The sequence below is a fragment of the Aotus nancymaae genome, unplaced genomic scaffold (assembly GCF_030222135.1).
Source record: "Aotus nancymaae isolate 86718 unplaced genomic scaffold, 86718_ANA_hifiasm-v0.15.2.pri h1tg000029l, whole genome shotgun sequence".
Lineage (NCBI taxonomy): Eukaryota > Metazoa > Chordata > Mammalia > Primates > Aotidae > Aotus > Aotus nancymaae.
Window position 1 is genome coordinate 24,500,983 of NW_026988442.1, and position 15,685 is coordinate 24,516,667.

At 48.4% G+C, this 15,685-nt stretch overlaps 1 protein-coding gene across 4 annotated transcripts in view; it reads left to right on the forward strand.

Annotated features, from left to right (window-relative positions):
* PABPC1L (poly(A) binding protein cytoplasmic 1 like) overlaps window positions 1–15,178 on the forward strand; it is a 29,456-nt gene extending 14,278 nt beyond the window's left edge. Inside the window, exons 7-15 of one of the 4 annotated variants that reach the window (XM_064382467.1) lie at window positions 248–343; window positions 6,297–6,563; window positions 7,996–8,086; window positions 8,707–8,835; window positions 10,695–10,801; window positions 12,215–12,308; window positions 13,927–14,057; window positions 14,528–14,602; window positions 14,988–15,178. In XM_064382467.1, coding sequence (XP_064238537.1) covers window positions 248–343; window positions 6,297–6,563; window positions 7,996–8,086; window positions 8,707–8,835; window positions 10,695–10,801; window positions 12,215–12,308; window positions 13,927–14,057; window positions 14,528–14,596 — 984 coding nt within the window. In that variant the 3' untranslated portion in view covers window positions 14,597–14,602; window positions 14,988–15,178. Of the gene's footprint in view, window positions 1–247; window positions 344–6,296; window positions 6,564–7,995; window positions 8,087–8,706; window positions 8,836–10,694; window positions 10,802–12,214; window positions 12,309–13,926; window positions 14,058–14,527; window positions 14,955–14,987 lie in introns of those variants that run through there. The other 3 variants (XR_002478265.2, XM_021669125.2, XM_021669127.2) reach the window with 3 other exon arrangements.
* Window positions 15,179–15,685: the final 507 nt, after the last annotated feature.

Genomic DNA, 15,685 nt, shown 5'->3' on the forward strand with positions numbered 1-15,685 from the left:
GTGGTGAGGCTGGGACCAGTGCAGGTGTGTGAGAACTGCAGGGGCATTAGGGATGTGGGGGCTACAGCTTTCAGGTGATGGGCATGCTGAGGGATGGGGGTACCTGGTTGCTGAGGGAGACGGGGAGCAGGAGGCTGGGCTGGTGGGGCTTCCCATGCCCCTCATGCCTGTGTCAGCCACCTGGTCTCCGCAAGGCAGTGGGGGCTTGGAGGGGAAGGGGCTATCCAACAGCTTCCCTTCCCTCCAGGGCGTGAACTTATATGTGAAGAACCTGGATGACTCCATTGACGACGACAAACTGAGGAAAGAGTTCTCCCCCTATGGAGTGATTACCAGTGCGAAGGTGAGGGCTGGGGACATATCTGGGGGACAGCGTTTCCCTCCATTGTCTCACCACCATCCTCCCACAACCCCGCCCCTCCACCCTCTTGCACAGAGGTCTCTGAGGGGTTGGTACTGGGTACCCCTTCTGGGGCTCTGCTGACCCCATTGGAGTTTGTAGCCCATCTGCAGCCTTGTCTGGGCTAGAGGGGATGAGGGTAGAAATATAGTCCTAGTCACACAGCTGGACTTGGGGCTCACTGTAACCTTGGCATTTATTGAGTGCCTACTGGATGCCAGATTCCAGAAATTCACATCTTAGTATTTCCATTGACTTCTGTTGTCTGGCCTCTGCCAGTGATATCGTCCTCCTGGGTCTCCGTTTTCCCATCTGGAAAGTGAGAGGGCTGGACTCCATCATTCTCCATTTGTTCTTCCCTATTTCTGGAGCACCAGCTCTGTGCCCAACCCTGTTAGACCCCTGAGATGTGACAACTGGCCTATCTTTTCAGCAGCTCTGTGAGCTTCAGCAGGTGTCCTCTTATAGATGAGGAGACTGACGCTTGCTGGATGGCTCTTGGCCCTGGCTTCTCATTACAACCCCCTGGGCAATTCTTAAATATACATCCCTGAGTCAGTGATGGAATCTCCAGGATGTAGGACCAGTGGATCTCCAGGATGTAGGACCTGGGCTTTTGATTTTTTTATTATTTATTTATTTTTGAGATGGAGTCTCGCTCTGTTGCCCAGGCTGGAGTGCAGTGGCATGATCATGGCTCACTGCAACCTCCACCTCCCAGGTTCAAGTGATTCTCCTGCCTCAGCCTCCCAAGTAGCTGTGACTACAGGCGCACACCACCACACCTGGCTTGTTTTTGTATTTTTAGTAGAGATGGGGTTTCGCCTTGTTGGCCAGGCTGCTCTCACACTACTGACCTCAGGTGATCCACCTGCGTCAGCCTCCCAAAGTGCTGGGATTACAGGCACGAGCCACGGTACCTAGCCTTTATTTTTCTTTAAGAAGCTCCCAGATGGTTTTAAGATGACCCAGTGTTTATTCATTCTGTACTTAAATACCTGCTGTTTTACCAGGCTCTGTGGGAAACAGGAACACATCAAATGTGATCCCTGCTTTCGAGTAGCTTATAGTCTAGTGAGGAAGTCAGCCCATCACTAACTCAAATGGTTTATAAGATGGGGGAAGCTCAGTGGAACAAGAGGGGGGGCTGCCTGGAAGAAGTGGCAGTAGCAGCAGTGTTTGACTTGGCTGTGAGGAGGTAGGGAGCTGGGGTGGGAATGAGGAATTTTCCAAAGAGATCAGTGCAGGTGATAGGGTAGCGGACCTGCCTGAATGATGGGATGATTGGGTTCTGAGGAAATGGTCTAGAAGTTCTTTTTTGGGTACTGAGTCCAGTTTTAAACATCCTTCAGGGAGCCTTGTGTTTGGAGGAAAAAAACGTTGTCTGTTAGGTTAAGGGCCTTTTGAAAAATGTGAGAGAAGCCTGTGGCACATGTAAATTAGCCAGCAGTAAATTTGATTAAACATCATCAAAAGCTATCGGTCCTCTTTCCCAGCGAATGCATACACATTTGATATAATAACATGGTTGAAAGCTGGAATTTTAAAGTTAATCAGACCTAAATGTAAACCCCAGTCCTACCATTACCTAGCTCTAGAATCTGAGGCCAGTGGCTTTGCTTTTTGGACCTTGTTTACCCACCTATAAAATGGGAGCAACACTGCTCACCTCTCAAGGTGTCCTGAGAACTACTGAAGAGGCTGCATGTAGAGCATCTGCCTTCAATAAGTAGTGAGATAGTGACTGTTGTAATTATTCGTCACACACCTTATGTACAGTTTCAGGAGATGGACTTCTTGAGTACTTCTGGAACAAAGGAAATGTGTAAATTTGGATTCCTTAGAGTTAAGGCATACCTAGGGTGACCATCTTTTGAACAGGCCAAAAAATTGCATATATCTTTATTTTTGGAGACAGTTTCCCTCTTGTCACCCAGGCTGGAGTGCAGTGGCGAGATCTCGGCTCACTGCAACCTCTCCCTCCTGGGTTCAAGCAATTCTCCTTCCTCAGCCTTCTGAGTAGCTGGGACTACAGGTGCCTGCCACTAAGCCCAGCTAATTTTTGTATTTTTAGTAGAGTTTCGGCAGGATTTCACTATGTTGTTCAGGCTGGTGTTGAATTCCTGGCCTCCGGTGATCTGCCTTCCTTGGCCTCCTCAAGTGCTGAAATTACAAGCGTGAGCCACTATGCCCATCCTATCTTATAAAATTTTATATATTTTGGTTTATTATTATTTTTTATTAGAGACAGGTACTTTCTCTGTTGCCCAGGCTGGAGTGCAGTGGTGTGATCAAGGCATGTTGCAACCTCCTGGGCTCAAGTGATCCTCTCACCTGAGCCTCCCTAGTAGCTGGGACCACAGGTGTGTTCCACCACGCCCAGCTGATTTTTTAAAAACAATTTTTGGTAGAGATGAGGTCTTGCTATGTTACCCAGGCTTGTCTCAAACTCCTGAGCTCAAGCAGTCCTCCCACCTCAGCCTCCCAAAGTGCTGGGATTATAGGCATGAGCCACTGCATCTGGACTATATTTTGTTTTATATGAAAAATGATTATAAAAATTAAAGGGATTAATGGATATAAATACTTATACCACTATCAAGTTCATGGTAAGCTCTGCATAAGTGTTAGCTTTGCTAAATTTTATCATTATTAACTACCTACTACCAGAAATTCTTAACAATATATATATATATTTTTTTGAGACAGAGTTTCACTCTTGTTGCTCAGGCTGGAGAGTAATGGTGTGACCTCGGCTCACTGCAACCTCCACCTCCTGGGTTCAAGAGATTCTCCTACTTCAGCCTCCTGAGTAGCTGGGATTATAGGTGCCTGCCACCATGCCCAGCTAATTTTTTGTATTTTTAGTAGAGATGGCATTTCACTGTGTTGATCAGGCTGGTGTTGAACTCCTGATCTCAGGTGATCCACCCACCTCAGCCTCCCAAAGTGCTGGGATTATAGGCATGAGCCACCACACCCGGCCCTTTGGCTGTTTGATGAAGCCTGTGGACCCCTTCTAAGAATATTTTTTAAAAACCCTTTTTGAGACAGGGTCTCGCTCTGTCACCCAGGCTGGAATGCAGTGGTGCCATCACAACTTACTGCAGCCTCCAGCTCCTGGCATCAAGCAATCCTCCTGCCTCAGCCTCCCAAGTAGCTGAGACTATAGGAGCTCCAGTATGCCTGGCTGATTTTTTGTATTGCCCAGGCTGGTCTCAAATTCCTGGGCTCAAGTAATTCTTCCACTTCAACTTCCCAGGAATGAGCCACCAAACCTGGGTCTAAGAATATTTTTAAATGCATAAAATAAAATTCATAGGCTTACAAAAAAAATTATATTGAAAAATATGTAATGGTGAAAATACTAAAGTGACAGCAGTATGTGCTTTTATTTTTTTATTTTTATCTTTTTTTGAGATGAAGTCCTGCTCTGTCTCCCAGGCTGGAGTGCAGTGGTGTGATCTTGACTGATTACAACCTCTGCCTCCCAGGTTCAAGAACCCGGGTTCTGCCTCAACCTCTTGAGTAGCTGAGATTACTGGTGCCCACCACCACTCCCAGCTGATTTTTGCATATTTTTAGTAGAGATGGGGTTTCACCATGTTGGCCAGGCTGGTCTTGAACTCCTGACCTCAGGTGATCTGCCCACCTCAGCCTCCCAAAGTGCTGGGATTATAGGTGTGAGCCACCACATCTGGCTGAGATTAGCAATAATTAATGTAATGTGAAAATATTTCCTTTTTCTTCATGACAAAGTCATAGGCATCACTCATACTGCTAGGATTTTTTTTGTTGTTACCCATATTCATAATAGAAGGAAATGCTAATGTGAAAATAAAAATGTTACTTTTCTCCAATCCAGGTTCACAGACCCCCTAAATTGTATCTTTGACCTCTCTGAGGGGGATCTATGGACTCTTGGATTAAGACCCCTGTACTGAAGGATAGCAGAGTACAGTTTGAAAATTACTGATTAAGAGCATGGGCTCTCCAGGAGTTCAAGCCCAGCCTGGACAATAGGATGAGACCTCATCTTTACAAAAAATGAACAAAAGCAACTAGGCATGGTGGTGTGTGCCTGTAGTCTCAGCTACTTGGGAGACTGAGGTGAGAGGATCACTTGAGCCCGGGAGGTCAAGGATGCAGTGTGCTGAGATTGCACCAATGCTCTCCAGCCTGAGTCACAGAGTGAGATCCTAACTCAAAAAAAAAAAAGGAAAAAAAGAGCATGGGCTCTAATAGTGCAAACTTTAAAAATAACTCTAACTTTTATGGGATGTGTGAGCCAGGCCAGTGTCTTGACCCTAAAAAAGGTTAAAAACCCAGGGCCAGGTGTAGTGGCTCCTGCCTATAATCCCTGCACCTTGGGAGACCTAGGCAGGAGGATCTCTTGAGACCATCCTGGGCAACATAGTGAGAGCTGATCTCTACAAACTAAAAAAAAAAAATTAGCTGGGTGTGGTGGCATGTACCTATAGCCCTATTGGGAGGCTGAGGCAGGAGGATCCCTTGAGACCAGGAGTTTGAGGCTGCAGTGAGCTATGATCATACCACTCCACTCCAGCCTGGATGACAGAGTGAGACTCCATCTCTTTAAAAAAAAAAAAAGTTACAAACCCTAAATGCCATGTGGGTTGGATCCTGGAAGAGAAAATTAATATTAGGGGAAAAAAGAGTGAAATTCCAATGAAGTCTGGAGTTCAGTTAATAGCATTGCAGCTAATAGGAGCTACTAGTATAATAGTTAATAGCATTGCACCAGTGTTAATGTTGTCATTTTGAAAAATGTACCATGTTCACACTGGGGGAAGCTGGGTAAAAGATATACAGCAGGCCGGGCCCAGTGGCTCACACCTGTAATCCCAGCACTTTGGGAGGCTGAGGCTGGTGGATCATTTGAGGTCAAGAGTTAAGACCAGCCTGGCCAACATGGTGAAACCCTGTCTCTACTAAAAACAGAAAAATTAGCTGCGTGTGGTGGCACACGCCTGTAGTCCCATCGACCCAGGAGGCTGAGGGAGGAGAATCGTTTGAACCCGGGAGGCTGAGGTCGCAGTTAGCCGAGATCACACCACTGCACTCCAGCCTGGGTGACAGAGTGAGACTCCGTCTCAGAAAACAAACAAAAAAGACAGCAACCCTCTGTAATATTTTTGTAACTTTTTCTGTAAATCTAAAGTTACTCCAAAAAAAAAAGGTTATTTTAACAAAAAGGCTAAGAACCTCTTTCCCAAATTCTTAAAGAACTTGGCTTACTTAGCAGAGGCAATAGAAGCTTACCAGAACAGTGTGTTGGGATGAGTCCTGGCTGAGGTATGAACCACTGGCTGAGTGACTCTGGACAAGTCATTCTTTCGAATCTCTTATCCCGGCTGCCAAGTAGGAGCTGTGATGCCTCCTGCATCAGGGGGGTTGTACATGTGAGATGTGAAGACACGTAAAGTATCTGGCATGCAGCAGGCCTCAGTAGAGGGGGATGCATGCTACATCCCTCCATCACCGCTCAGTAAACGGGGGTGCATGCTACATCCCTCCATCACCGGTCAGTAAACGGGGGTACATGCTATATCCCTCCATCACCGCTCAGTAAACAGGGGTGCACGCTGCATCCCTTCACTACTGCTCAGTAAACGGGGTGCATGCTGCATCCCTCAAACACAGCTCTGTAAATGGTGGTGCACACTGCTTTCCTCTATCACAGCTCAATAAATGGGGGTACACGCTATATCCCGCCATCCCCACTCAGTAAATGGGTGCACGCTACAGCTCTCAGTCACAGCTTTCTCTCGGGCCTGCCCAGTGCTGGGCTTGGCTCCTGGGGAGGAGGGAGGCAGTGCAGCCCCAGGAACCTTCCTTCCCCACCCCAGCAGCTCTTGTCTTGTCTTGCTTTTAGGTGATGACAGAGGGTAGCCACAGCAAGGGGTTTGGCTTTGTGTGTTTTTCCTCCCCAGAAGAGGCGACAAAGGCCGTGACAGAGATGAATGGGCGCATCGTGGGCACCAAGCCACTCTACGTGGCACTGGCCCAGCGCAGAGAGGAGCGGAAGGCCATCTTGACCAACCAGTACATGCAGCGCCTCTCCACCATGCGGACCCTGAGCAACCCCCTCTTGGGCTCCTTTCAGCAGCCCTCCAGCTACTTCCTGCCTGCCGTGCCCCAGGTGACGGCCTGCCCACAGCTCCCACCACAGCCTTCCCCGCTGCCCCAGCCAGGCAGAGCGTGAAGACTAGAGTTCCTAGGCGAATGGAAGTTCTCAGCTTGCTTCTGCCGAGTTCTTCGTTTTCCCCTCCATAAAAGGGAGAGAGAGTGTTAGTCAAATGGCATTTTCCAGTCTAAGAGAAGCTCATGAATGTTGTGCTAAAAAAGACTCTCAATGATGTAGTAAGCTTGGGAAATGATGCATTAAGCAAATTAAACCTACATTTTCTTTTCTTTTCTTTTCTTTTTTAAGACAGGGTCTCAGTGTCACCCAGGCTGGAGAGCAATGATGTGATCATGGCTCACTGCAGCCTTGAATTCCTGGGCTTGAGTGATGCTCCCACTTCAGCCTCCTGAGTAGCTGGGACTATGGGTGCATGCCACCATGCCCAGCTAATTTTTTGTTTGTTTGTTTATTTTAAAGAAGGGGGTCTCACCATGTTGCCCAGGCTGGTCTCAAACTCCTGGGCTCAAGCAATCCTCTTGCCTTGGCCTCCCAAAGTGCTGGCATTACAGGAATGAGCCACTGTGTGCCCTGCCCTACCTATTTTTTAAAATTAAATTAATTCTTTTTTGTTTTGGAGACAGTCTTGCTTGCTCTGTTGCCCAGAATGGAGTGCTGTGATGCCATCTCGGTTCACTGCAACCTCCACCTCTGGGTTCAAGCGATTCGCGTGCCTCAGCCTCCTGAGTATCTGGGATTACAAGCATGTGCCACCATACTCGACTAATTTTTTTGTATTTTCAGTAGAGATGGAGTTTCACCATGTTGGCCAGGCTGGACTTGAACTCCTGACCTCAAGTGATCTACCCTCCTCGGCCTCCCAAAGTGCTGGGATTACAGGCATGAGCCACCATGCCTGACCCTAGGTTTCTTTACTATTTACATTATTCTACCCTAATATGCCAATATCTGTGACTCTCCAAAACAGGCACAGATTATGTAGCATCTCCCCAGCTTAGAGATGGCTGTTAACATCTCCCCTGGATGTTAATGTTCTGAGGAGCATGGTTTGGAAAAGGACCTTGTGGAGCTTAGAGGAAGTAGAAAGATGTTAGCCATTAATGGCCACCAGGGTGAGAACATTCCTCTCCTTTTAGCGGTTGCTTAAGCTGGCACAAGTTGGAGTAAGATGTCACCCTTTTTATCCAGGTCATTGGGCTAGCTGACAAGGAGCCAAGATTGAAATATAAGATCTTTGTCCTGGGGAATTCAGGGCTAATGGACATCCTGAGATGGGAGGAAGGAGCTTTCATTCAAGCCTTGTAGGTCTTCACTCACCAGTCCACTGCAGGGACCAGTGGTGTTCCTGCCAGGGTGTCCCTGAGGAGGTGTAGCTTCTCACCGACCCTGCCGCCAAGCCCCTCATCCTGGGTCTTCTTCTCCCATGCAGCCTCCAGCCCAGGCTGCGTACTATGGCTGTGGCCCAGTGACACCCACCCAGCCTGCCCCCAGGTGGACGTCCCAGCCACCTAGACCTTCCTGTGAGTGACCCAGCCCCTTCCACTCTCAGACTGGCCCATTGGCGTAGGCCTCGTGAGGCAGTCATAACACAGGGAAGAAACCTGGCTCTGCCACTTCCCAGGGTGGGTGACTTCACTTCTCCGAGCCTCAGTTTCCTCTTCTGAGCATGGGCCTGAATGAGATGTGTGTAAAGTACCAAGCACCAGCATGAGCCAATGAAAGACACGCAGTTAGCCACTAGCAGTCGTCGCCAGACTCCTCTGATTTGTGATTCTGAAAATTCTTGCAAAGCTGAGAAAATGAAATTCCTCTGGCTATCTTGTTGACCAAAGGCCCTCCTCTATAAGAGTGAAATGCACACTCACTTGAAACTGTCTTGAAGGGACTAAGGTGTCTGATCATGGTACTTATGCATTTGGGGGCTCTGGGTAGATATGAGCTGGCTTTGAAATTGCATATTTCTACACCCTCTTCCTGGAGTTCTGGGTCTAGGTGAATTGACTCCTATTTCTGTGTGAATGTTCTAGTTTCTCTTCCCATTCTTTTGGTGGCCCTGAAAGCTTCCAGGCACAGCGTGCCACCCTGATGATTCCCCCTACTCCATCCAATTTTTCTCTCTCTGTGGTGTCTGCGCCACAAGCTGCCTACCCTCCAGGTGCCTCAATGGTTCGGCCACCCGTGATGCCTCGGTGCCCCCCGGCCCACATCAGCGGTGTCAGGCAGGTCTCCACCCAGGTGCCACGCACGGTGCCCCACACCCAGAGAGTGGGTGAGTGTGGGTAGGGCCAAGGGGAATGGGGGTGGGGCAAGGTTGGCACTGGGAGTCAGGACCAACCTTCATGGTGCCCTTGCCATACGCCCTCTTGGTGGGCAAGGCCCACTTTGCAGACTGTCTGTAGCGTGGTGGTTAGCTTAGCCTCCAGTCCCTGGGGCCAACTCACTCTGTGGCCCTTTGCTGAACTACTGTATCCAATAAGCTAATCTTTAAAATGGGGACGAAAATAGTACTCCCAGTTTGTTGTTGAGGATTTTTAAAAAAATGTTTTCAATATTTTTTTGAGACCGAGTTGCCCACACTGGAGTGTAGTTGAGTGATCTTGGTTCACTGCAACCTCCGCCTCCCGGGTTCTAAGCGATTCTCCTGCCTCAGCCTCCCGAGTAGCTGGGACTACAGGTGTGCACCACCATACCTAGCTAATTTTTGTATTTTCAGTAGACACAGGGTTTCACCATGTTGGCCAGGCTGAACTCCTGACCTCAGGTGATCCACCCACCTCAGCTTCCCATCAAAGTGCTGGGATTACAGGCATGAGTCACCACACCCGGCTTGTTGTTGAGGATTAATGAGATCAGGCATGCAAGGGCTTAGCACGGGGCCTGAAGCCTGGTAAATATCGCAGCAACCATAAACAAGGGTGTAGATTTTGGCTGTACGGCATGCACATCTGTTCCTTCATTCTACAAAAGTTCTCACATCCACAGTGTGCTGGCCCCAAGCTCAGCACTGGAAGTTCTGCATGAATGAGGCATACTCAGTCCCTGGCCATAGGTTCCTGCAGGCCCTGACACCCCTGCTTATTTCTTTCTTTTTTCTTCATATCATGGTAAAATTCATATAACAAAATTTACCACGTAACTATTTTTCAGTGTACAGGTCAATGGCATTAAGTATATTCACACTGTTACTTAGTATCACCACTGTCCACTCTCCAGAACTCTGTTCATCTTACAGAGCTGAAATTCTGTACCTGTTAAACCATAACTTCTCATTCCTCCTCCTGCTAGCCCTTGGCAACTGCCATTTTACTTGTCTCTGTGAATTTGACTATTCTCAGTACCTCACGAAAGTGGAATCAGAGTATTTGTCTTTTTGTAGCTGGCTTTTTTTTTTATTTCACATGTCACAAGATGTATCCATGTTGTAGCATGTGTCAGAATCTCCTTATTAAGGCTGAAAAATATTCCCTTGTATGTATAGACATCATTTTTACTTATTCATCTATCAATGGACATTTGGATTGCTTCTACCCTTTGGGTATTGTGAATAATGCTGCTATGAAAATGGTTGTACAGGGTGGGCACTGTGGCTCATGCCTGTAATCCCAGCACTTTGGGAGGCCGAGGCGGGCGGGTCATGAGGTCAGGAGTTTGAGACCAGCCTGGCAAACATGGTGAAACCCTGTCTCTACTAAAAATACAAAAATTAGCCAGACATGGTGGCACGTGCCTGTAATCCCAGCTACTTGGTAGGCTGAGGCAAGAGAATTGATTGGACTCGGGAGGCAGAGGTAGCGGTGAGCTGAGATCGCACCTCTGCACTACAGCCTGGGTGACAGAGTAAGATTCTGTATCAGAAAACAAAAAGAAAATGGTTGTACAAATAGCTCTTTGAAACCATGCTTTCAATTCTTTTGGGTATATACCTAGAGGTAAAATTGCCAGATGATGTGGTAATTCTGCTTAATTTTTTGAGGAAGTCCTATACTGTTTTTCTGTAGTGGGTACATGGTTTTACATTCCTACGACAGTGCACAGTGTTCTAATTTCTTTACATTCTTGTCAACACTTGTTATTTTGTTTTGTTTTTGGATAGCAGCTATTTGAATTCTGCTTATGGTTTTTTTGCAGCCAACATTGGTACTCAGACCACAGGACCCAGTGGGGTAGGATGCTGTACGCCAGGCCGGCCTCTCCTGCCGTACAAGTGTTCCTCAGCAGCACACAGCACCAATCAGGTAAGGCCGGCCCAGCTGCCTGCCCTTAGCCTGGGATCCCGGACGCCTGGCTCAGAACTTTGGCTAAAGTGTTGGGCCTTGGCTGTTTTTCTTTTCTTGGCTTGTAAAGTTTCATTTATTAATGTGTACAATCAAGAAGAGATCACTCTTACTGAGAGAAGGGGAAAGAGGGCCAGGATCACATTTTATTTACAATTTGTTTTGCCTCGGTTATTACCAAAATTAATTTGGATTTCCTTAGTATTTGTGATGAACAGCAAGGATAGGTATTCTAAAAATATGCTGATTATTGAAGGGATGTGCTTAATCTTCAAAACAGAAAATACCTATAACCAAAGACTGTATTTATCTCCCTGCCCTGAAAAAGGTCTAAAATTCAGCATTATCATATCCTGTGTAGAATTGCAGTGTGTCTAATTTGAACTATTTCTTGCAGAATGAATGAGGCTCACACCTGTAATCCCAGCACTTTGGGAGGCCGAGTCAGGCAGATCACAAGGTCAAGAGATCGAGACCATCCTGGCCAACACACTGAAACACCGTCTCTACTAAAAATACAAAAATTAGCTGGGGGTGGTGGCGCTACCTGTAGTCCTGGCTACTCGGGAGGCTGAGGCAGGAGAATCGCTTGAAGCTGGGAGGTGGAGGTTGCAGTGAGCCAAGATCATGCCACTGCACTCTAGCCTGGTGACAGGGTGAGACTCTGTCTCAAAAAAAAAAAAAAGTCTTTAAACAGCAAAAATGCCTTTTGTTTTTTGACAGGGTCTCACTCTGTCACCCAGGTTAGAGTGCAGTGGTGTGATCAAAGCTCACTGCAGCCTCGAACTCCTAGGCTCAAGTGATCCTGCCGCCTCAGCCTCCAAGTACAGGCAGGTGACACTATGTCTGGCTAATTTTGTGTATTTTTTTTTTAGAGACAGAGGTCTCATTATGTTGCCAAGGCTGATCTCAAACTCCTGGCCTCAGGCAATCCTCCCACTCTGGCTTTCCAAAGTTCTAGGATTATAGGTGTGAGCCACCGCACCTGGCCAAAAATGCTTTAAAATTATCATGATGCAAAAGGGTGAGAAGTGTGCTGGGGACGTGTCCATAAAGCTACTTGATAAAAAGGGCTTTATTTGGCACAAAGTTATCAGTAACACAGGGCTTTGATTTATTATTGTACATCAGGAACTTATGCATCATGTACATAAGTTCATAGCAGTACAGGAAACATCTAAGCTAGAGGCATGACTTTGTCTTCTAATCCACCTTGCCCTTGTTGGGGACTCTCCACCCCACTTGATCATCCTGACCCTGCCCGCTGTTCCCCGCTCCAGTGCCTCCCTGGCCTTGTGTTCACTTGCCAGGATAAGTGTTTTGAGGACAGGCCTGTCCTTGGTGAGTAAGGGATGTGTCCCCGGCACCATGCAGGTCCAGGAGCCGGCTGTGCACATCCCGGGACACGAGCCCCTGACTGCGTCCATGCTGGCTGCGGCACCCCTGCATGAGCAAAAGCAGATGATTGGTGAGTGCCTGGTTCTCCTACTCTGGAGCAAGAAGAGGAGAGCTGTGAGCTGGCTAGCCTGCTGGGAAACACCCTGAGTGGAGGTCCAACGTGAGATCAAAGTCCAGCTTTGTCACTGACCCACCTACTGAGTGACCATGGCCAAGCTGCCTCTATTTTTTTTTTTTTTTTTTTTTTTTTGAGATGGAGTCTTGCTCTGTCGCCAGGCTGGAGAGCAGTGGCAGGATCTTGGCTTACTGAAACCTCTGCCTCCCAGGTTCAAGCGATTCTCCTGCCTCAGCTTCCTGAGTAGTTGGGACTATAGGCATGTACCACCACGTCCAGCTAATTTTTGTATTTTTAGTAGAGATGAGATTTCACCATGTTGGCCAGGCTGGTCTCAAACTCCTGACCTCATGATCTTCCCGCCTCGGCCTCCTAAAGCGCTGGGATTACAGGCATGAGCCACCGTGTCCGGCGCTGCCTCTATTCTCTAGGCACCTATTCTCTTGTCTTAAAACCCTGGTCAGACTGGATGGTCCTGAGGTTTCTTCCAGCTCTGCTGTCCTATGACTTTGAGGTTGGGAGACACTCCAGATGTGGGGAGATCAGGGCCAGAACGGAGGAGTAGGGGTATGGTCTTGGATTTCTGCTGAGAAACGGCCCATAGGTGGGTGTTAAAGTTCCTCACACCTCTCCTGAACAGGAGGAAACCGTCATTCACCAGTTTCCTAGTGCCCACTGCAGGGAGGTGGGGAATCTGTGTGTTTGGTAAACATATGATGTTCCTCATAGATCCTGGATTCCTTGTGCAATTCATCTCCATCCCTAGTGTCCATGGCAGGCCCTGATAAAAATGCCACTAAGTGGACACAAGCTTGTTCCTGGTTGGCAGGTTCTTCAGTGCAGGCCCCCATTACCACTGCCCCACTGTTTCTTCAGCTTACTTAGGATTTTGCCATGTTACCCTTTCCCCTCACCCCGAATTTCTTTTTCCTTTTTTGTCTGGAGTATTGCTCTGTCACCAAGCCTGGAGTGCAGCGGCACGATCTTGTTTCGCTGCAACCTCCACCCCCTGGGTTCAAGTGATTCTCCCGCCTCAGCCTCCTGAATAGCTGGGATTACAGGCACTTGCCACCATGCCTACTTTTTGTATTTTTAGTAGAGATGGGGTTTCACCATGTTTTCCAGGCTGGTCTCAAACTCCTGACTTCAGGTGATCTGCCTGCCTCGCCCTCCCAAAATACTGTGATTACAGGCGTGACCTGCACCTGGTCTCACCTGGAAAAATTTTAAATGAGTTTAATGGAAGTAGAAGGCTTTGTTAGTAGCAGTAATAGTAGTAGAAAGTAAACATCTTCACTTTCTTCATGGAAGACCCCTTCCACCCCCACTTAAGGCACCCCATCCTGGCTGGGCCCTGTACACCTTGCTGAGATGGGCTGACCACCAATACCAAGCAGGCCCTGTCATTAGAAATACCTGATGTTAGAAGATCAGGTATTAAATGTCACAGCCTAGGAGGAGCAGTTCTGGGAGAAGAAGCCAGATGTCCTCAGTGCTCCACTCCATACCAGCCCTGGGATGCTGGGGTGTGAGCCAAGCAGGTGCACGAGCCATTAGAGGGTGTTCCACACAGGGGAGCGTCTCTACCCGCTTATCCATGATGTCCACACCCAGCTGGCTGGCAAGATCACGGGCATGCTGCTGGAGATTGACAACTCAGAGCTGTTGCTCATGCTGGAGTCTCCAGAGTCCCTCCATGCCAAGGTAAGCAGGAGCCAGCCTGGGTAGCAGGGAGCCTGAGGGGCCAGGAGGAGAGCTAAGGACAAGGGCTCTCCTAGTGGAGCTAGTGGACAGCTGTTTGGCCAGATAAAGTGTTTGTTCTTGCTGATACCTGAAGGCCTGCTGAATCTTAGAGTGGAGGGGGCCTTAGGTAAGGGTTTGCTACTTCAGCCCCTCCATGGACTAATTCTGTGTTGTTCCATAGGTAGGGTTTTGGTACAAGGAAGTGTGTTCTGACTGAGTGTAAGGGTTAGGATTTTTCCAGCTGTCCAGCAGTGTACCTGTGTCAAAGGTGACAGGGCCGTGGAATCTTGCAAGTAGCGGTGGAGTTTCCACAGAAACACTGTGGATGGAGGAGGATCCTGTGTCCAGGATGCTGAGCCAGGGGGAGGTCAAGACTCTTCTGGGACCTGCTGGGACAACTGCACTAAGCACCCCCCACTCCTGTCCCACAGATAGACGAGGCAGTGGCCGTGCTGCAGGCACACCAGGCTGTGGAGCAGCCAAAGGCATTCATGCATTGAAACCAGGTGGGTGGAATGATGACAGGAGCAGCTGAGCCTGGGAGAAGCTGTAAGGAACTAGGCAGGGACTGACTTTCACAAATACACAGAGAATCGTGCTGTGTCCCTGGCTTTCTCTGAAGCACCAGGGAGTCTGGAGGAAGTTGTGAGAATCAGAGATGATTAACTGTGATCGGAATCGGGGGTGGAGATGACAGTGCAGGGTGAAGGAGGTGCCCTCTTGCCAGCTGCCCTGCCTGGCTTCATGCAGCATAGGTTGGGCTTTCCTGGGGCCCTGCCTGGCTCCATTCCGCCTTCCTGAAGGCCTGGCTGGGATGAAACCACCTTCTTTATTGAAGACCAGGTGTCTGCCATACTTTAAAAACACTTATTTTTACCTTTTTATCCTCAGAAAAGGAAATCCTCGCTTCCATGGCTGCCAGAAGGACAGTGTTTCTGGCTCTCAGCCCTAAGGCCCTGCAAACTCTAACTTATTTCCCAATTAGTCGGTATCTATACTTGGGCTCTGTATGTGAATGAAGGTTGGTCATCCATCCAGCCTATTACCTTTTGCTTTGTGTATTAAAAGTGCTGCAAAATCTGCCTTGCCTCCCAGGAGGCCCTTTTGTGTCTGAAGGAGGTGGGGACAGAGCAAAGGGTAGACATGACTAGGTTGGGGCTCTGGCTACAAGAAAACAAAAACCCAGGCGGGCGCAGTGGCTCATGCCTATAATCTCAGCACTTTGGGAGGCTGAGGTGGGCAGATCACCTAAGGTCAAGAGTTCGAGACCAGCCTGACCAACGTGGAGAAACCCCATCTCTACTAAAAATACAAAAAATTAGCCAGGCGTGGTGGTCCATGCCTGTAATCCCAGCTACTTGGGAGGCTGAGGCAGGAGGATCACTTGAACCTGGGAGGCAGAGGTTGCAGTGAGCTGAGATCGCGCCATTGCACTCCAGCCTGGGCAACAGAGCAGAACTCTGTCTCAAAAAGAAACAGAAACCCAAAGGAGTGCTGAAGTACACAAAGTGTATATTCACAAGAGCAGGAAAAGTGTCAGGAGCTGATCCATCAACACAGTGGATGATGACATCGGTATCTCACAACAG